Source organism: Heptranchias perlo, chromosome 4 (assembly GCF_035084215.1).
Source record: "Heptranchias perlo isolate sHepPer1 chromosome 4, sHepPer1.hap1, whole genome shotgun sequence".
Lineage (NCBI taxonomy): Eukaryota > Metazoa > Chordata > Chondrichthyes > Hexanchiformes > Hexanchidae > Heptranchias > Heptranchias perlo.
This window is the reverse complement of record NC_090328.1, coordinates 100,901,740-100,924,392: the sequence shown is the minus strand read 5'-3', so window position 1 is coordinate 100,924,392 and position 22,653 is coordinate 100,901,740. Positions and strand designations below refer to the sequence as shown.

The 22,653-nt window shown below is 41.9% G+C and overlaps 1 protein-coding gene across 2 annotated transcripts in view; it reads left to right on the top strand.

Annotated features, from left to right (window-relative positions):
* Window positions 1-22,653, top strand: part of npffr2a (neuropeptide FF receptor 2a) — an 85,203-nt gene that overhangs the window by 42,830 nt on the left and 19,720 nt on the right. For both annotated transcript variants that reach the window (XM_067982250.1, XM_067982251.1), the window contains exon 2: window positions 21,680-22,017. In XM_067982250.1, coding sequence (XP_067838351.1) covers window positions 21,690-22,017 — 328 coding nt within the window. In that variant the 5' untranslated portion in view covers window positions 21,680-21,689. The remainder of the gene's footprint in view (window positions 1-21,679; window positions 22,018-22,653) is intronic.

Genomic DNA, 22,653 nt, shown 5'->3' with positions numbered 1-22,653 from the left:
TCAAAGGTGCCTTAACAGGCCTACTTACAGTTTAGCCCTCTTAATTCAAAGTTACTTAATTTGAATTATCTTTACAGAAGAGGTGATCCACGATGGATTACAAGCCGACTTCAGCAAGCCCAAACTCAGCTGTTTTCCTCTGCCTGGCGGAGACATTTTGCCAATCCTATGATGCCTGAAACTACTCTACTTCTGTATTGTTCATAGGCTTTGCATGGAGCCAATCTGAGCTACTGTTGTTAAATCCCGGAGTCACACTATTGGCTAGTTAGATATTGGGCAGTATGGGCACACCCATGAACATAAAATGCTCAGAACGCTTATGGGAGTGACCAGCAGTGCTGTACCCAAGAGGATATCCAAGGCAATGTAGACAGGAACTGCTTAGAATGCACGGAATCTACACATTAACTGTGCACAAGGCTTGTAAAGGACACATTTCATATAAATTAAGGTCCTGTCCATGATGCAGCTTACGTGCCTGAGCAGCATTCCAGATGTTGGAAGGCATCCATTTGGTAATTTTGTACTATCAGAACCTTTATTTCATAACATTATTTCCTTTGTTTTGGTTATTAATATATTAATGAAGAATGTGACAAGAAATACATTTGAAAAAAGGTCATAATGACAATTTAATGACACTCCAGTGAAGCAATCTGTTTCTATTTCACATTTTATTACACAGAATTACATAAAGTGTACAGCACAGCAACGAGCCAATTGTCCCACCTGCTCCACACCAGCCTGCTCTCACCCCTCTTCATCTAAACCTCCAACCCCTCTTCATCTGAACCTCCCACCCCTCTTCATCTAAACCTCCCACCCCTCTTCATCTAAACCTATCAGCATATCCTTCTATTCCTTTATCCCTCATGTGTTTATCTAGCTTCCCCTTAAGTGCATCTATGGTAACTACTCCTTATAGCAAGTTCCACATTCTAAATACTCTCTGGGTAAAGAAGTTTCTCCTGAAAACCCTATTGGATTTATTAGTGACTATCTTATATTTATGGACCCTAGGTTTGATCTCACCCACAAGTGGAAACCCTATCCAATCTTTTCATAATCTTAAAGACCTCTATCAGGTCACCACTCAGATTTCTCTTTTCTAAAGAAAACAGCCTCCGCCTGTTCAATCTTTCCTGATAGGTATAACCTCGCAGTTCTGGTATCATCCTTGTAAATCTTTCTTGCACCTTCTCCAGTGCCTCTATATCCTTTTTATAATATAGAGACCAGAACTGTTCACAGTACTCCAAGTGTGGTCTAATCAAGGTTCTATACAAGTTTAACATAACTTCTCTGATTTTCAATTCTATCATTTTAGAAATGAATTCCAGTACTTTGTTTGCTTTTTTATAGCCTGTGTCACTACTTTTAGTGATTTATGTAACTGTACTCCTAGACCTCTTTGCTGTTCTACCCCATGTAGACTCTTGTTTTCCAAGCAGTATGTGGCTTCCATATTCTTCCTACCAAAATGCACCACCTCACACTTATCTATATTGAAATTCATTTGCTAATTACACGCCCATTCTGCAAGTTTATTAATATCTTTTTGTATTTTGTTGCAGTCCTCCTCAGTATTAACTATACCCCCAATTTGGTGTCATTCGCAAATTTTGAAATTGTACTTCCAATTCCCGAGTCCAAATTTTTATGTAAACAGTAAACAGTAGTCCCAGCACTGATCCTTGTGGAACACCACTTTCCAACGTTTGCCAGTCTGAATAACTACCCTTAACCCCTACTCTCTTTTCTATTTTGTAGCCAGCTTGCTATCCATTCTGTTACTTGTCCCCTGACTCCACATGCTCTGATCTGAATCATGAGGCTACCTTATTAAAGTCCTTTTGAAAATCCAAATATATTACATCTAGTACATTACCCTTATCTACTCTTTCTGTTGCTTCTTCAAAGAATTCAATAAGGTTGGTCAAGCATGACTTTCCCTTCTGAAGTCTGTGCTGACGATTCTTTATTATATTTTCGGTTTCTGGATGTTTTGCTATGGCATCTTTGAGTAAGGATTCCATCATCTGTCCTACGACCGACATTATGCTAACTGGTCTATAGCTCTATGGACTTGTTCTATCTCCCTTTTAAAATATAGGAATGACATTAGCTCTCCGCCAGTCCTCTAGCACTATTCCCTTTTGTAATGAATTTTTATATATGTATAATAGTGCCACTGCTATCTCTTTTCAAACTTCTTTTAATATGCACAAATGCAATCCTTCTGGGCCAGGGGTTTTATCCTCTCTAAGTTTGATCAGTTTATCAATTACTTTTCCCCTTTCTATCTTAAATGTTTTTATATCTTTTTTGAGTTTCAGTTATTCCTACTACATCTGGCTCCTCATTACATATTATTGCCTCCAGTTCTTCTGTTTTGTTTTGAATGCTGTGCACTTCGCTGTTCAGGCATTTTCATTTGTTTTTAATTAATCGTTTAGCTCACTTTATTATCAACAGTGATTTTATACTTATATTCTATAACTGTATCTGTTCCTTGACCGTTTATGTTACCTTTATTCCTTACCTTGGTCTGACCTTTATTCTCATCTCCTATTTCTTTTACCTTCAGGCTTATGATATTTTCACTGAATCCCTCCCCCCGTCTTCTTAGTTTGAAGTCTTATCCACAGCCCTATTTATCCATTCCGCGAGGACTCTGGTCCCATTCCGGTTTAGGTGCAGCCCGCTGTACAGCTCCTTCCTGTCCCAATACTGTTGCCTGTGTACCATAAAACGGAACCCCTCCATCCCACACCAGTCTTTCAGCCACGCATTTACCTTCCTGATCTGTCTATCCCTATACCAATTAACATATAGCTCGGGAAGTAATTCTGAGAATATCACCCATGAGGTCCTGTTTTTTTAATTTAATTCCTAGCTTCTGATATTCCCTTAACAGGTGCTCCTCCCTTTTCTTACCCAGGTCATTGGTCCCAATGTGGACCACAACAACTAGATCTTCTTCCTCCCTTTCCAGGTTCCTCTCCAGTTGCTCCTTTACCTTTGCATCAGGTAGGCAGCACACTCTCCTGGACTCTCGGTCATGATTGCAGAGGACTCCATCTATCCCCTTAATTATTGAATCCCCCAAGACCACAACCTTTCTATTCTGATCCACCCCACCCTTGGACTGCCTTCTGCTCCACAGTGCCATGGTTAGCATTTTGGCCATCATCCCTGCAGCCTTCATCCTTACCCTTACAGGTAGCAAGTACATTGAACCTGTTGGATAGGACCAATGTCTGTGGGACCTTCTTCTCTACCTTGCCTTGGTTCCCCCTTATCCTGCTGACTGGCAGTCATACTCTCCCCTTCTTGAACCTGTGCTTTCCTCTGAGGTGTGATTGTACTATGGAGAAAACTATCCAAATTTTCCTCCCCCTCCCTTATGTGTCAAAGTGTCCCTAACTCGCAGTCTAGTTCAATGACTCTGAGCTGGAGTGTCTCAAGATAGAGACATTTCCTGTAGATGTGACAAACTGGGATATACTCCCACATATTGCAGTCCTGACACATTGCCTATGCTGCCATTTCTAGTTTTTATTTATTTATTTATTGTTAGCAGTAATTTCTTTCCAGAGCTAATGGAATCATTTGAGGTCCAGTATTAATTCATTGATGGATTAGTTTGATTTCAAATTAATTAGTAATTAATTACTCTGATTATTTATTATTTATTAATGTATAGCAGATACTTATTTAAAGCAAATTGGATTCCTTTAATATTGGTTTCCTCCACTTAGTTTATTTGATCCCCTTAAATCAATTTAGGTTATTTAGCCTCTTACTCCCATTTGTTTACCGAAAGGATATCATCCTCTTAATACTTAAGATAAACGATAAAATAAGAGCTTAGCTCTAATTCCTCAGGCTCTGCCACTCCTCACTCTGTGTTAACAATGATAATCTTTTCTGAGCTTTTCCCATTCTTCTTATCAACTGCTGCTCTCTGCTGCTGCTCCTTTTAAACTGTTGCCATTGGGGATTCCCATGCTTTATGGATCAATAATGTGTGCATGGTCAATTTACACAGATCGATCACTCTGCTGCTTTAAAAAGAGTAAGAATTGAATTTTCCACTGATCTGTACTGAAAGATGTAAAAATTGGACCTTATACCTGTTTTATGGCCGTAAAATGGGCATAATGAGGGCCAATTCCGGGACGTCGGACATACATAGAATTACAGCACAGAAACAGGCCGTTCGGCCCAACAGATCTATGCCAATGTTTATGCTCCGCACAAGCCTCCTCCCACCATACTTCATCTAACCCTATCAACATATCCTTCCATTCCTTTCTCCATCATATACTTATCTAGATTCCCCTTAAATGCATCTCTGCTATTTGCCTCAACCACTCCATGTGGTAAAAAGTTCCACATTCTCACCACTCTCTGGGTAAAGAAGTTTCTCCTGAATTTCCTATTACTTGAAAAGGGAAAAAATTGCAGGGCTATGGGGAATGGGACTAACTAGAGAGCTCTTTCAAAGACCTGGCACAGGCACGATGGGCCAAATGACCTGTTTCTGTGCTGTATCATTCTATGAGTTACAGATCCTGACTGTGAGTTAGAGTCATAGAGTCATAGAGTTATACAGCACGGATAGAGGCCCTTCGGCCCATCGTGTCCGCGCCGGCCATCAGCCCTGTCTACTCTAATCCCATATTCCAGCATTTGGTCCGTAGCCTTGTATGCTATGGCATTTCAAGTGCTCATCCAAATGCTTCTTGAATGTTGTGAGGGTTCCTGCCTCCACAACCCTTTCAGGCAGTGAGTTCCAGACTCCAACCACCCTCTGGGTGAAAAAGTTCTTTCTCAAATCCCCTCTAAACCTCCCGCCTTTTACCTTGAATCTATGTCCCCTTGTTATAGTACCCTCAACGAAGGGAAAAAGCTCCTCAGTATCCATCCTATCTGTGCCCCTCATAATTTTGTACACCTCAATCATGTCCCCCCTCAGCCTCCTCTGCTCCAAGGAAAACAAACCCAATCTTCCCAGTCTCTCTTCATAGCTGAAGCGCTCCAGCCCTGGTAACATCCTGGTGAATCTCCTCTGCACCCTCTCCAAAGCGATCACATCCTTCCTGTAGTGTGACGACCAGAACTGCACACAGTACTCCAGCTGTGGCCTAACCAGTGTTTTATACAGCTCCATCATCACCTCCTTGCTCTTATATTCTATGCCTCGGCTAATAAAGGCAAGTATCCCATATGCCTTCTTTACCACCTTATCTACCTGTTCCGCCGCCTTCAGGGATCTGTGAACTTGCACACCAAGATCCCTCTGACCCTCTGTCTTGCCTAGGGTCCTCCCATTCATTGTGTATTCCCTTGCCTTGTTAGTCCCTCCAAAGTGCATCACCTCGCACTTTTCCGGGTTAAATTCCATTTGCCACTGTTCCGCCCATCTGACCAACCCATCTATATCGTCCTGCAGACTGAGGCTATCCTCCTCGCTATTTACCACCCTACCAATTTTTGTATCATCAGCGAACTTACTGATCATACCTTTTACATTCATATCCAAGTCATTAATGTAGACCACAAACAGCAAGGGACCCAGCACCGATCCCTGTGGTACCCCACTGGCCACAGGCTTCCAGTCACAAAAACAACCTTCGACCATCACCCTCTGCCTTCTGCCACTAAGCCAGTTTTGTATCCAAAGTGCCAAGGCACCCTGGATTCCATGGGCTCGTACCTTCTTGACCAGTCTCCTGTGGGGGACTTTATCGAAGGCCTTACTGAAATCCATGTATACCACATCCACTGCGTTACCCTCATCCACACACCTCGTCACCCCCTCAAAAAATTCAATCAAATTAGTCAGACATGATCTTCCCTTGACAAAGCCATGTTGACTATCCCTGATTAATCCTTGCTTCTCCAAGTGGAGACTAATTTTGTCCTTCAGAATTTTTTCCAATAATTTTCCTACCACTGATGTTAGGCTCACTGGCCTGTAGTTCCCCGGTTTTTCCCTACTCCCCTTACATTTAACCAGAAATTTAAGTCCACTTTTAAAATTATTTTTACTTTCTTCTGCCTTTGTAAAATATTAATCTGTAATGCACCATGTTTTGTGGCAAGACAGTACTCTTTGGAATTAACACAGGGCTGTATATATGAAATTGTTGCAAATTTCAATTAATTGAAGGATCAATTTTAATAATGCAGATCTCTCTGGGAAGGTGATAAAATGTTAAATGGTAGAAAGATAAATTGGGGCTTTGTGATTGGAAATGGATCTGATTTCTTCTGCACATTGGCAACTTGTGCAGTTTTTGGATCTGGAATACACTGCCTGAAAGGGTGGTGGAAGCAGATTCAATAGGAACTTTCAAAAGGGAATTGGATATATACTCGAAAAGGAAACATTTGCAGGGCTATGGGGAAAGACGGGGGGAGTGGGAATAATTCGCGAGCTCTTTCAAAGAGCCAGCATATGCACGATGGGCCGAATGGCCTCCTTCTATGCTGTGTGATTCTGTGTTTCATGTAGAGGCAGATATTTTTAACTATATCCTGAAGACAATGATTGCTAGGGATGTACATTGCACCAGGTTACAACATACAAAAAGATAGGTGACCAAAGAAATCAGGCCTATCAATGGCCCTTGTCCTCATCTATTAGATGGTGCAAGTTCACACACCATCTTCCCCAAAGACACTAGTCTAAGCTCATCTTTGGAAACTGTAATTTGTAGTGAGGAGGACAAAAAGTACTGGGAACGAGTTGAATCATAACATCGATAAATAATATTAAAATGGCAAATCTTTGTTCCAAAGACAAGATGACTAATTAGCCTAATTTAGACGCTTGGGTTTGGATGTTTGTGTTTCACTCTTTAAAAATTAATGTATGTCCATAAAGAGACCAAATACCCAGCTGTGCAAATGCAGCATTAATTTCTACATTCAGCTATTAAATCTCTGCTGTCATGGTGATTGGTGGGCAAGCGAGTGCCATCAGTCGCTAGAGCTACTGGAACAAAGATTTGCCATTTTAATATTATTTATCGATGTTATGATTCAACTTGTTCCCAGTACTTTTTGTCCTCCTCACTACAAATTACAGTTTCCAAAGATGAGTTTAGACTAGTGTAACATGCCAGCAAGTGAACAATCCTCCCATTTAGTGTAAACTTGCGACCGGATAATACTTTGGATTTCACTACGTCTTGCATCACTTCAGAAGACCTATAATAGCCATGCCAGATGTAAACACTTCTCAAAGTAGGTTAAACAATAAAACAGATCTTTTCCACCGATAGAGTTATTTGTAGAGACAGAAGTAGAGGCAAGGTGTCTGGAGTCTTGAAACGGTTCACAAAGGTTAATCAATTAAACCAGTCAGGTACTTAAAAGAAGCTCTCATTTTTGTGGCTGTTTTTGATCCTCGCCGGATCTGTCTGGTTGAAGTGGTGTCTAGATGCTTGGCTCCTTTACTCGAGCCCGGGAACAGTTCTGTACAGCTTGACTCTACAATGTTGCCATGATACAAAAAGAAACACAGCCAATCTGCCCATAAAATATTCTGTGCTACTTTAAAATTTACCCTCCGGGTTGATACCTGCTGTCAGACTCTGCTTTACAGCACTGGGTATCATATCTAGACAATAAACAATGATAAGTTAATAAATATGGAACATATGCTCCGTGGAAAGAGAAACGGAACAAAATCTGTGGGTCTTGCCCACAGGTGTGAAATTTTATCTTTAATGGATTCCCAATGATTTTTTTGTGTAAATTAACATGAAATTGGTGTATACATTTTCTTTTAATCAGGATTTTTCTGTGTCAGCCTTAGTTCAGTGGTAGCACTCTCACCTAGAGTCAAAAAGGAAGAAAGAACTTATGTGTTGCCTTTCACAACATTAGGAGGTCTCAAAACACTTTACAGCCAATGAAGTACTTTTGAAGTGTAGTCACTGTTGTGATGTAGGAAACAGAGCAACGAATTTGCACATAGCAAGGTCTCACAAACAGCAACACAATAAATGACCAGATAATCAGTTTTTAGTGATGTTGGCTGAGGGATAAATATTGGGAGAACTCCCCTGGTCTTCTTTGAAAAGTGCCATGGGATCTTTTACATGCACCTGAAAGGGCAGACCAGGTCTCAGTTTAACATGTCATCCAAATGTTGGCACCTCCGACAATGCAGTACTTCCTCAGTACTTCACTGGATTGTCAGCCTGGATTATGTGCTCAAATCTCTGCAGTCGGACTTGAACCCACAACCTTCTGATTCAGAGGTGAGAGTGCTACCAGTGAGCACAGAATAGACTGTACTTGGATGAAAGCTAAGCTTTGGGAAAACAGGGTATGTAGTTAGATTGCGCAGAACCATATGCCTACAGTGAGGGTGGCACAGATGGAATGGTAACAGGGAAAGGAAGGATTAAGCCTTCAGTCATTTGTTCAGAAATGTCACTTTTAGTTGAGAAAAACTCATGAATGAGCAGCTGACGTTGATGTTCAGTGACTGACAAAAGTCATCTGCTGCCTGACGAGTGTGAGGGATCTGGGAAAGGATTGGAAGGAGATGATGAGAACTTTACCTTTTTATTTAAGGGAGAAGGCCAGTTCATCCAAGGTGGGATATAGCTGGGGTACTACAGGAGGTGTTGCAGGGTTGTGCTGAATTGTTTAAGAACATAAGAACATAAGAAATATGAACAGGAGTAGACCATATGGCCCCTCGAGCCTGCTCCACCATTCAATAAGATCATGGCTGATCTTCGACCTGAACTCCACTTTCCCGCCCGATCCCCATATCCCTTGAATCCCCTAGAGTCCAAAAATCTACCTATTTCAGCCTTGAACATATTGAACGACTCAGCATCCACAGCCGTCTGGGGTAGAGAATTCCAAAGATTCACAAGCCTCTGAGTGAAGAAATTCCTCCTCATCTCAGTATTAAATGGCCAACCCTTTATCCTGAGACTATGCCCCCTAGTTCTAGATTCTCCAGCCAGGGAAACAACCTCTCAGCATTTACCCTGACAAGCCCCCTCAGAACCTTATATGTTTCAATGAAATCACCTCTCATTCTTCTAAACTCCAGAGAGTATAGGCCCATTCTACTCAATCTCTCCTCATAGGTCAACCCTCTCATCCCAGGAATCAATCTAGTGAACCTTCATTCCACAGCCTCTATGGCAAGTATATCCTTCCTTAGGTAAGGAGACCAAAACACAGTACTCCAGGTGAGGTCTCACCAAATTTTAATAAGACTTCCTCATCCTTACTCTTGTATTCCAACCCCCTTGCATTAAAGGCCAACATACCATTTGCCTTCCTAATTGCTTGATGTACCTGCATGCTAACTTTTTGTGTTTCTTGTTCGAGGACACCCAAATCTCTCTGAACTCCAAAATTTAATAGTTTCTCACCATTTAAAAAATATTCTGTTTTTCTAATCTTCCTACCAAAGTGAATAATCTCACATTTCCTCACATTATACTCCATCTGCCACCTTCTTGCCCACTAACCTAACCTGTCTATATCCCTTTGCAGACTCTTTGTGTCCTCACAGCTTACTTTCCCACCTAGCTTTGTATCGTCAGCAAACTTGGATACATTACACTCGGTCCCCTCATCTATGTCATTAATATAGATTGTAAATAGCTGAGGCCCAAGCACTGATCCTTGCGGCACTCCACTAGTTACAGCCCGCCAACCTGAAAATGATCCATTTATTCCTACTCTCTGCTTTCTGTCCTTTTAAGTCCTTAAGAAACAATGGAAAGTGAAAATGAAAATCCAATAGATTGTTCTTTTGGGGAGGTGGTGGGGGTAAGAATGCCAAATGATGCAGAAGTGGAAGATAGGTGAGGGGCAGAGCCAAATTTGTCCATAAGTCTGGTGAGGTGAGAGGTTTGCATTTGTAACTGGGAAAAAAATAAAAGCATCTTTGGGAGATAGTTAATTATAAATAGAACTTAAAAGACTGGGTGTAATATGGGGAGGAAACGGGTGCATGAAGGGATTATTTAGTACAGTCATTCAATAAGAAAGATTAGAACCAGTATGCTGAACATTTAGTTGGGATCATGTGCCATTCCTTAGGAACCTTTATACTGACGAATGAAGTGCAGTTAGTTGACAAGTCAAATGTTGGAAGTGGGGAGAATGGAGAGAAATTTGAGAGATGTGAGTGAAAATTCTGGCCTGAAGCTTGTTATTAGGTCAGCAGTGATCAGCATTGAATCAGCCAAAGCCTGAACCTGAGGAAGATCAGGAAGATGAACCAGAAAGATGAACCAATCACAATGCTAAAAGAAAGAAAGAATTTGCATTTATACTGTGCCTTTCACGACCTCAGTACATCCCAAAGAACTTTACAGCCAATGAAGTGCTTTTGAAACGTAGTCACTGTTGTAATGTAGGAAATGTGACAGCCAATTTGCGCACAGGAAGGTTCCACAAACAGCAATGTGTTAATGAACAGAAAATCTGTTTTATTGATGTTGGTTGAGGGATCAATGTTGGCCAGGACACCAAGGAGAACTCATGTCCAACAGTTTTGGCATAATATAATAAAAAGAAAGAACTTACATTTATATAGTACATCATCACATCCTCAAGGTGTCCAAAGCATTTCACAGCCAATGAATTATCTTTGAAGAGCATGCCACTATTGTTTTGCAGCAGCGAATTAAGGGAGGTCTATTGACCAGGACACCAGGGAGATCCTTGCTCCTTCTTTTGATTAGTGCCATTAATAACAAGAAAGACTATTTCCTCTGGTTGAGGAGTCAGTGACGAAGGGTCATCAATTAAAAATTGTCTCACAGTGAGTGAGGAAAGGACGGGAAATTTCTTTATGCAGGCAGTTGTCGGATGGAGTGGTTGAGGAACAGAACATTGCATCTTATAAGAGAAAAGTGGATAAGTATGTAAAGCAGAAACAGATACAGGGCAATAGGGAGAGTGCAGGTCAGTGGGATTAGGTTTAGATTGCCTTCGCAAAGAACCAGTACAGAAACTGTCGGCCAAATGGCCTCCTCCTAAGCTGTAAACTTCTATGGTTTTATGAAAGTACAGAACCATAAAAGACGTCTGGACAGTCCAAAACCTAATAGCTCTCATTGCTCACTCCCTCAAATATCTATCCAATTCTCCCTTAAATACTCCATACTATCTGCCTCCTTGAGAAGTCTATTCCACACAGTCACCATCCTCTCCATAAAATAGTTAAGCGCAAACTGAGAGTGCGCCTTCCCTCTTCTAAACCTGTGCATATGTCCCCTGGTTCCAAGTTCTTATTCAAGTGGCCATTTCTATGCGGGAATTGTGGACTAGTCACCTATGAGGCAGCCAGCAAGCCCCCGCCATCACCTACCATGCATTGATACACATTTCTAGCTTCCGCTTTCTTGGCAACAATCAGGAATGGGAACCTGAGAATTTTTCTCTTCCACAAGACGCTAATGCAAATTGTAAGGCCCAAACTGTGCCCTGGTTGAGATCACCCTAATCAGCATGCACCAGGATCAAACCTGGAACCTCCTGGTGTATAGGGATCAGCACCAGACGCATTTGGCAAGTGTTCCATTAGTTGAGGATATAAATCACTTTACCTATCAAAAGTATTTTGAAACAGTTTATATCAATTTGGACACAGTGCCAATCTACAAATCTAAAGTCCTCAGTGATTCATCAAAGTTACCCATGCTCACCGAGGTGCTCTTTGTTACTGAGGTGATATGGATGGATGGTTCTCAGAGTTAAAGGAACCTGGGGGCCATAGTTCATACAGGTATTTTCACAGCACAAACAATATCACTTGCTTTGTATTTTAAATTACTTTTTTTTTGCTTTGAATTATTAAGTTTTGTGAGGCAATCTCAAGATAAGAGAGCAGGCTGACTTAAGTGTGAAAAGAGTAGAAAACTCTCAAAAGCAGAAAGAATTTCAGCCTGTCCATTTGGTACTGATCATTACACTGAGTTTAATCTACCATAGAAAATGATGCAAAACCAGAAGCCACTGTTTCTGGGAAACATGTAGTCTGCACTCACTATATCTAGTCCAGAGAACATTGAATCTCTAACAAGACTGGAGAATGTCTCCTAACATTGTGATGCTGCATTTATTCTCTGTTATTGTGGAACATTTATTCCAACATTGCAAGCCAAGTAATTTCACTAAGATTTGTGTTGGAATAAATGTTCCACAATAACATTGAATAAATGCAGCATCACAATGTTAGGAGACAATCCAGTCTTGTGAGAGATTCAATGTTCTCTGAACTAGAGAAGCTGGGATTGTTCTCCTTAGAGCAGAGAATGTTAAGGGGTGATTTAATTGAGGGGTTTTGATAGAGTAAATAAGGAGAAACTGTTTCCACTGGCAGGTGGGTTGGTGCCAGAGGATAAAGATTTAAGGTAATTGGCAAAAGAACCAAAGGGGGGATGAGGAGAAGTTCTTTTTATGCAGCAAGTTGTTATGATCTGGAATGCACTGCCTGAAAGGGTGGTGGAAGCAGATTTAATAGTAACTTTCAAAAGGAAATTGAATGTATAGATGAAAATGAAAAATTTGCAGGGCTAAGGAGAAAAAGCAAGGGAGTGGGACTAATTGGATAGCTGTTTCAAAGAGCCAGCACAAGCACGATGGCTGAATGGCCTCCTTCTGTGCTGCATGATTCCATGGGGGTGAAATTGGGCAGCGTTGTGCCCATTTTGTAGGTGCTAAGCAGACACCTAAGCCCTGAAAAAAGCGTCTGAGATGCCCGTGCACACTTCTGGGGTGACGTGCACAGGACGCCATCTTGGTGAAGGTGGTTGCGCACACGCGCCTAACGAACGGCGGCAGCATGTAGAGCAGGGAGATTATGACGTAAATCAGTGTGCAATGCTGAGTTGAAGCAGCCGGGAGGGCCCGGTTTCAGACTGCACCATCTCGACCTGGGCTACAGCAGTCTGGGTTGGCTGGCTGCCAGGCATCAGCAAGGGCACTGGCAGAGTGGTAGGGGTTGGAGAAGGAATGTTGTCATCCTGAGAGAAGACAGCAGGTTTATCTTCCATGGCTCCAGTGCAACTCTCCCAGGATGGAGCCTCAGCAGTCCAGGTGATCTGCTAGAGAACAGATTGCTGGAGTGCTGTGATGCCCTGGATGCCCCGCTCCACAGTGAAACCCGGAACCACAATAGCAGCAGTCTGAGCTTCCAAAGCAGCAGTCAGACCTTGGATGACAGACGTTTGTGCTGCAATGGAAGCTGTGACATCGATCATCAGATGCTGCATCATGGTGGGTTCTACAGGTGTGCTGATGCAGGGGACCACCTGTTCCATCTGGATCCCATAGTACAGTAAAGTAGCAAGGTATTGTACAGTATGTCAGAGTAGCAGCACACTACACTCCTGGGCACTTCCCTTTTTGTTTCATTTGGAGGAGTAAGGAAAGGAAAAGGTGAGTTTGTAAAGTAAGACCATCGAGAACAAACTGAGCTGAAGTAACTTAGCCCAATAAGCCCACTCTTTGAAATAGAATCCAGAGATAGTGGGAGAGAGAGAGAGCAAGAGAGAAGGAATTAGAAACCTCAACAAATAATTAATACACATAATGCTGGAGTTGCACTCTGCAGTTTGAAGAAAAATGCTGATTTATCAGTGATTTTGTTACAACTACACAATTATTATGACTTCATGACAAATAGTGAAGGGTCTGATAAAGGGGAACTGCTGAAAGATGGGGTTGGAGGGGAAGACTGTCTTAGCGGCTGAGATTTTAATGATACAAATTCATAAATCTTGGAGAGGCAGATGTGTCCTTGCCTAAATCCACTGATATGCTTTTATTTCCACCATTTACTTTACTGATGGTGATGATAAATCTAACAGTTCAATGATTTAATTTAAAAATAAAGTAGTTATTTTGCCTCAGCCAAACTCAAGCTACCGATTCACTTGAGAAAAACAATTACTACCACAATTCTGTATTTTAGTACATCAGTTTTAATCTAAACTGGGGAATTAGTTTACACCGATATGATCAAATTAAAAATCCTCGTACCTACACCATCAAAGTTCATCCTCAATTAGGTGTTTAGCTCATACAAGGAACCCAATTAAAGTGGTCATTGGTGTAGGGTTCAATTTCAGTTCAAAGGTTTATTGACCTCCATCTTAGGCAGGGGGGTGGGGGGAAGCAGGGGGAGGTTAAAATTTCAAAAATGGGGAACCCGTCCCCAACCTGCCTCCATTGCGGCCACTTTCAGTTTAACGGATGCAGGTTGCGGGGGGCAGGCGAATAACCTGCTCGCCCAGAAGCGGGTCCCTCATTTAAATATTTAAATTAAGCTGCTTGCTTCAAATTTTAGCTTTGTTTCAGAGTTAATGCTGCCCGGGACATCTGGCAGCTGAAGGGAGGCGAGAATGGTCGATCCAACAGGTAAGTGCCTTTCCAGCGCTGTTTGTGGGCCAGGACTAGCAGGAGTGCTTTCCCCCAGCCCACCAAGCAAACCCGTTAACCTCCCCACAATTGGACCCCTACGATATGTCCCCAACCCCCGTGATCTCTCCAACTGGCGACCCACCTCTCCAGCCTCCGATCAATCTCTCCTGGCCCCCTCGCCTAATGTTTCCTCCCTCTCAATGTCTCCCCCGACCGATGGCTCCAGGCCTCCCAACCCGATGTCCCTCCCCGCCCCTCCGATGTCTCCGGCCCCCCCCCAATGTCTCCGGCCCACCCCATGATGTCTCCGGCCCCCCCAGTGTCTACGGTCACCCCCCCCCCCCCCCCACCGATCTATTCACGCCCTCCACCCCCCCCCCCCCCCCGATGTTCCCCCCCCCCCGACCCACGGTCTCCCTTCCTCCTCTCCCCGGCTGCGGCCTGGTACCGCAGACCTTCCCGTCCAACAGCCAGTCAACCTCTCAATCTGGCCGGCTGCGGCCGGGAGACGAAGTCCAAAAATTGAAATCAAGTCCCGCCGTTAACTTCGGCAGGATCTCCGGGAAACCTATATTTCTGGGTTTCCCAGTCTCGACACATCCCTCACCACCTCCCCATCAACATCGAGGCCGTTAACTCTGTTTCTCTCCACAGATGCTGCCTGACCTGCTGTGTGTTTCTAGCATTTTCTGTTTTAATTTCAGATTTCCAGCATCCATAGTATTTTGCTTTTGACCCTTTTCATTCTGGCCTATTATTCAGGACTGTTGTGACCTTGACTAACACTGAGAGTTCTGAACTTATGGTCGAGGTTCTTTGCAGGACAGCTTGCAGCAGGTGGCACAATACCTGCAAAGGTAGTTCTCTTCTGACCGACCCAGATCAATGCACCTGGGTCTGTGGAAGGGTTCAGTGGAGAAGGGCAGGTGCACTCTTGGTGCAGACAAAGTCTTTGTTATCCTTCATTCATCCCCTTCTTCCTCCAAAAAGACTCAGGGATAGGGGAACACTGTATGCAATACCCCTTTACACAATTTTGCAGCAATCAAAATTCCAGCCATTCAATTTAAGAGATTACTTCCTGAAAGGCCAGAACTTGACTTACAAATGTTAATTTTAAATGGGCAGGCTAAACGCACAGCACAATCCATGCATGAAACTTAGGAAAGTAAACAAATGCTCATTAGGTGGTCCTTGTTAAAAGTAGAAATTTTGTGGATGTGATATATTTAGATTTCCGCAAAGCTTTTGATACCGTGCCACACAAGTGATTAGTCCACAAGATAGAAACTCATGGAGTAGGAGACAAGCTTCTGAGGTGGACTGAAAATTAGTTAACCAGAGAAAGCAAAGAGCTGAATTGACATGGCAAGGTGCCACCTATTGGATTGCCACAGGGATCGGTGCTGGGATCATTGTCATTTACAGTGTACATGAATCATTTGGAGATGGGGACATAAATAAAGCTAAGTTTACAGATGTCATCAAATTGGGCGTTACACAACAGGGGACAGACAAACCAAATCCAAAGATTTGAAAGTGGCTGGATTATAACAAGGACACAAATGGTTCACGAATGTCTTTCAGAGAAGGCAACTTGCCTCCCCTCCCTAGTCTGAGTACAAGTGACTCCAGTCCCTCACTCCAGTCGCCTTCTTGGAGCAACTAGAGATGGGAAATAAATACTGGCCTTACCAGCATAGCCAACACCCCGGGAACAAATAAAAAACATACGGTAGGATTTAGATAGTTTGGCTGAATAGTGAGAAATGGCATTTACTGGGAGGTAAATAAGTGGGGTCTCATAAACCACCTAATGTAGACAAATGGAAGGTAATGAGACTAAGGAAAGGAAACGAACAGTGAGAACATTAACCTAATGGCTCTACACTGCAATGCAGTAGAGGAATCTGAAGATGCTGATGAATAGCTCACAAAATTAACAGTGCAGTCTGCAGCAACAGTGAGGAAAGCAAACTGGATCTATGAATAGAACACAAGGTGATGAAACTGTGCAAGGCACTGTTATGGCCACACCTGGAGTACTGTTAGCAATTCTGGTCACTGTACTACAGCAAGAATATCCAGGCACTGGAGGCATTGCAGAACAGGCAACCAAACTTAAGGTATCTGAGCTATGAGGAGAGGGTGAAAAACCCTGGGATTGTTTACTCTGGAGAAGTGAAGGGATATTATAGAAAATTCATAAGCAAATCAATAAATTGAACCCTGACAATAGGTTTGAAATTTCCACAAACTCTAGAACCAGGGAACTAGGGCTCAAGGTTAGAAGAAGGAATAGAAACTGAAAATGCTGGAAATACTCAGCAGGTCAGGCAGCATCTGTGGTGAAAGAAACAGAGTTAACGTTTCAGGTCGATGACTTTTCGTCAGAACTAGAAGTTGTTAAAGATTTAACAGATTTTAAGCAAATACAGAGCCAGGGAAAGGGGGGAGGGATGGGAATGAGGAAAGAACAAAAGGAAAGGTCTGTGATAGGGTAGAGGGCAGGACTGATTAAATGACAAAAGGGATGATGGTTCAAGGCAAGGAGGGTGGTAATGGGACAAGTAGAAGAGGGAATTGTAGAGACCGTTTTGATTTAACTACTTTATGCAGAGGGTGGTGAATATGTGGAACTAGCCAACCAAGGATTATCAGTGGAAGCAGATATTGTGGAAAAAATTGACGGAGAATTGGAAAGATATTTGAGGGAGTGGGCGATTGAGAGGTATTAGTTTTTGGGACCTGCTCTCCAGGTGATGTTCTTAACTTTGAGTTGCCTACGTTAATGTGCAGCTCTTGTACATTTTTAGCTTGTGCACTATACACCAGTCTTGGCAATCCAGAAAATCACACGTGGTAATCCAATGGGAAGCTGGTGAAATTGGACATCTCACCATTTCTTGGATGAATTGTGGGATCATTCCTGCTAGTTGGAAATTGTACCCAACTGCGTTTTCAGCATTGGTTTGGTTTTCATGCTATGAAAGCCTCCTCTCTCTGCTGGCCAATTTCAAATGAGTTTGGATACCCAACCAACTTACCAGCCTCAATCAGCATACCAGTCTCAATTAACATACCAGTCTCAATCAACATACCAGTCTCAATCAACATACCAGTCTCAATCAGCATACCAGTCTCAATCAGCATACCAGTCTCAATCAACATACCAGCCTCAATCAACATACCAGTCTCAATCAGCATACCAGTCTCAATCAACATACCAGTCTCAATCAGCATACCAGCCTCAATCAACATACCAGTCTCAATCAGCATACCAGTCTCAATCAGCATACCAGTCTCAATCAGCATACCAGTCTCAATCAACATACCAGTCTCAATCAGCATACCAGTCTCAATCAACATACCAGCCTCAATCAGCATACCAGTCTCAATCAGCATACCAGTCTCAATCAACATACCAGCCTCAATTAACATACCAGTCTCAATTAACATACCAGACTCAATCAGCATACCAGTCTCAATTAACATACCAGTCTCAATCAGCATACCAGTCTCAATCAGCATACCAGTCTCAATCAACATACCAGTCTCAATCAGCATACCAGTCTCAATCAGCATACCAGTCTCAATTAACATACCAGTCTCAATCAGCATACCAGTCTCAATCAGCATACCAGTCTCAATCAACATACCAGTCTCAATTAACATACCAGTCTCAATCAGCATACCAGTCTCAATCAACATACCAGTCTCAATCAGCATACCAGTCTCAATCAACATACCAGTCTCAATCAGCATACCAGTCTCAATCAACATACCAGTCTCAATCAACATACCAGTCTCAATCAACATACCAGTCTCAATCAGCATACCAGTCTCAATCAGCATACCAGTCTCAATCAACATACCAGTCTCAATTAACATACCAGTCTCAATCAGCATACCAGTCTCAATCAACATACCAGTCTCAATTAACATACCAGTCTCAATCAACATACCAGTCTCAATTAACATACCAGTCTCAATCAGCATACCAGTCTCAATTAACATACCAGTCTCAATCAGCATACCAGTCTCAATCAGCATACCAGTCTCAATTAACATACCAGTCTCAATCAGCATACCAGTCTCAATTAACATACCAGTCTCAATCAACATACCAGTCTCAATTAACATACCAGTCTCAATCAACATACCAGTCTCAATTAACATACCAGTCTCAATCAACATACCAGTCTCAATTAACATACCAGTCTCAATTAACATACCAGTCTCAATCAGCATACCAGTCTCAATTAACATACCAGTCTCAATTAACATACCAGTCTCAATCAGCATACCAGTCTCAATTAACATACCAGTCTCAATCAGCATACCAGTCTCAATTAACATACCAGTCTCAATCAGCATACCAGTCTCAATCAGCATACCAGTCTCAATTAACATACCAGTCTCAATCAGCATACCAGTCTCAATTAACATACCAGTCTCAATCAGCATACCAGTCTCAATTAACATACCAGTCTCAATCAGCATACCAGCCTCAATCAGCATACCAGCCTCAATCAGCATACCAGTCTCAATTAACATACCAGTCTCAATCAGCATACCAGTCTCAATCAGCATACCAGTCTCAATCAGCATACCAGCCTCAATCAGCATACCAGCCTCAATCAGCATACCAGTCTCAATTAACATACCAGTCTCAATCAGCATACCAGCCTCAATCAGCATACCAGTCTCAATTAACATACCAGTCACAATTAAAATACCAGTCTCAATTAACATACCAGTCTCAATCAGCATACCAGTCTCAATTAACATACCAGCCTCAATCAGCATACCAGTCACAATCAGCAGACCAGTCACAATTAAAATACCAGTCTCAATCAGCAGACCAGCCTCAATTAACATACCAGTCTCAATTAACATACCAGCCTCAATTAACATACCAGCCTCAATTAACATACCAGTCACAATTAACATACCAGTCTCAATCAGCATACCAGTCACAATCAGCATACCAGCCTCAATCAGCATACCAGTCTCAATCAGCATACCAGCCTCAATCAGCATACCAGTCTCAAGCAACATACAAGCCTCAATTAACATACCAGTCTCAACCAACAAACCAGGAATAGATAGCGACAACTCAGGAGCAGAGGTCATCGGTTTTTCATCCAAAAAAACCCTCATGGATGAATTCCCGAAATCTGCACCAATAGCACAAATTCATAAAATCCACCCCTATAAACGAGTGAAAAAAATGTTTACTTTTCCAAGGTGCCTCTTACTTTGGTGAGCACAAAAATTTTCCAAAAATATTTTAAATAAAATCAATAAATAAATAAGCAAATTAATGCTAAAAAGACGTGGTCTTGCAGAACAGTACACTGGGTAAGCAGACACAATTAGTGATGTGATGATTTACTCACGTCAACTAATGTTAACATTGAGCACTATAAACAAGAATAACAAATAGACAGATTTGTGTTGCAATAGATGCTACAAACTCTCCCTTTAATGAAAAAGATAGTGATGTTGTGGTTGCTATAGACTGTCCTTTTCATGGAAAGGGTAGTGTTGTTGTGGATGTTATATATTGTCCCTTTAATGGAAAGGGTAGTGTTGTTGTGGATGTTATATACTGTCCCTTCAAGGGAAAGTGTAGTGTTGTTGTGGATGTTATATACTGTCCCTTTAGTGGACAGGTTAATGTTGCAGTGGGTGCTATATATCCTCCCTGCATCTACCTTGTCGAGCCCTGTAAGAATTTTGAATGTTTCAATGAGATCACTTCTCATTTTTCTAAACTCTAGAGAATACAGGTCTAATCCACTCAATCTCTCCTCATACGACAACCTCACCATTCCAGGAATCAGTCTGGTGAACCTTCGTTGCCCTCCCTTTATGGCAAGTATATCCTTTCTTAGATAAGGAGACCAAAATTGTACACAATACTCCAGGTGTGGTCTCACCAGGCCCTATATCTTTACTCCTGCACTCAAATCGTCTTGTATCAAACGCCAACAAACCATTTGCCTTCCTAATTGCTTGCTGCACCTGCATGTTAGCTTTCAGTGGCCCATGTACAAGGACACCCAGGTCCCTTTGAACATCAACATTTCCCAATCTCTTACCATTTAAAAAATACTCTGCATTTCTGTTTTTCCTACCAAAATGGATAACTTCACATTTTTCCACATTATATTCCATCTGCCATGCTTTTGCCCACTCACTTAGCCTGTCTATAGCCCCTTGAAGCCTCTTTGCATCCTCCTCACAACTCACATTCCCACCTAGTTTTGTGTCATCAGCAAACTTGGAAATATTACATTTGGTCCCCTCATCCAAATCATTGATATAGATTGTGAATAGCTGGGGCCCAAGCACCGATCCCTGCAGTACCCCACTAGTCACAGTCTGCCAACCTGAAAAAGACCCTCAAAGAACTCCAATAGGTTTGTCAATACTTGATTTCCCTTTCATAAATCTGACTCTGCCAAATCCTATTAATATTTTCTAAGTGTCCTGTCATCACATCCTTTATAATAGATTCTAGCATTTTCCCTACAACTAATGTCAGGCTAACAGGTCTATGGTTCCCTGTTTTCTCTCTCCCTCCTTTCTTAAATAGTGGGGTTACATTTTCTACCCTCCAATCTGCAGGAACCATTCCAGAATCTATAGAATTTTGGAAGATGACAACCAATGTATCCATTATCTCTATAGCCACCTCTTTCAAAACCCTGACAAAGTGATAGTTCTGGGAAGGGTATCAACTGCAGCACTAAGCTCCTCGGAGAGGTTAAGGCCTGTAAAGTCAAATGTTAATCAAGGTACTCAAGGTAGAGAGAATGGTTTAATTAAGTTATTGTGAAATATCTCATTTTTATCCTTATTGTGCTATAGACGTTACTTTCATCGTTTTTTCCTAGGGGACTAGATGAAGAATAGTGACTCCAAAAAAATGTTTGAATAAATATTTTGACTTGTTTGACAGTTTCAGTCCTTTTATTGGTAGATTGTTCTCACTGCTAAGTTCTGATTTGCTGCAGTTGTGAAATTTGAGTCAGTCGACTCCGAGAAATTTGCATATACACAAGTATGATGCCAAGATGTGACATCAGAAGTGTGACATGATAGATAGGAAATGCACACAACTTGTACTATATATAAATAAATAATGGAGAGAGAATGCTGAAATTATTGTCGATGTATTAATGTAGCTGTGATGTGCTAATTAATATCAGTAACTGTGTTGCCTTTCTACTTAATGTAGAGTCACAGCAATGAATGAAGAAATGGATCAGAATGTTTCAGCCCACGAGTATTACTCATTCTTTTTAAATGGATCATCTTCATATTTTCACCTTCAGAACAACGTTACATATCTTCCCTTCTACCAGCACACACCTTCTGTTGCCACAGTCTTCATAATCTCGTACCTTCTAATCTTCCTACTCTGTATGCTGGGTAATGGATTGGTTTGTTTTATTGTGGTGAGGAACCGACACATGCGGACAGTCACCAACCTCTTCATCCTTAACCTTGCCATTAGCGACCTCCTTGTTGGGATATTCTGTATGCCTACAACTCTCGTGGACAATATCCTGACAGGTAAGTGCGGGAACACTGATTATTTTTTCAATAAGCTAATTGTGAGCATCATCCTGAGCACTCCTGGGAAGAAAGGATACATGTATTATGAGTCAGAAGTGGCCTCTCCAGTGTCATTCAGGCAGCGCATCTAAATTCCAGCTTTGGAAGAAAACTCCACAATTTCTGATTGAATTGCGCTGTTTCTTTTGGGAGAAAAAAAATGTGTTCATCAAAATGAGGGCTAGAGGTTCTAGGAAACTCATTTATGTAGTGATATTGTAATGTAAGGTACGACTTCCTGCGCTTTGCCCCCACAATGGGGTAGATCTTGACTTTGTGTGACAGTGTAAAACGGATGATAGCGAGTCGGCAGCCCGTTTTACATCTCTCCCGATTTTTATTTCCATTGAAGTCAATCGGAGAGATTGCATAAATTCAAGATCTACCCCAGTGAGCCTTAACCCAAACTGGAGCACACTTTATTTGCTTCAGCGTGAATTTTAATTTAACACACCAATAATCTATGTAAACTATCCAAGGAACACTGACAACTTTAGCAACAAACTATAGTGATGTGACTGGCCAAATTCATTCCACTTATCACCTATAGCCATTGGAGAGGGGAAGACTTCACTACCTCATTCTGAGATGGAT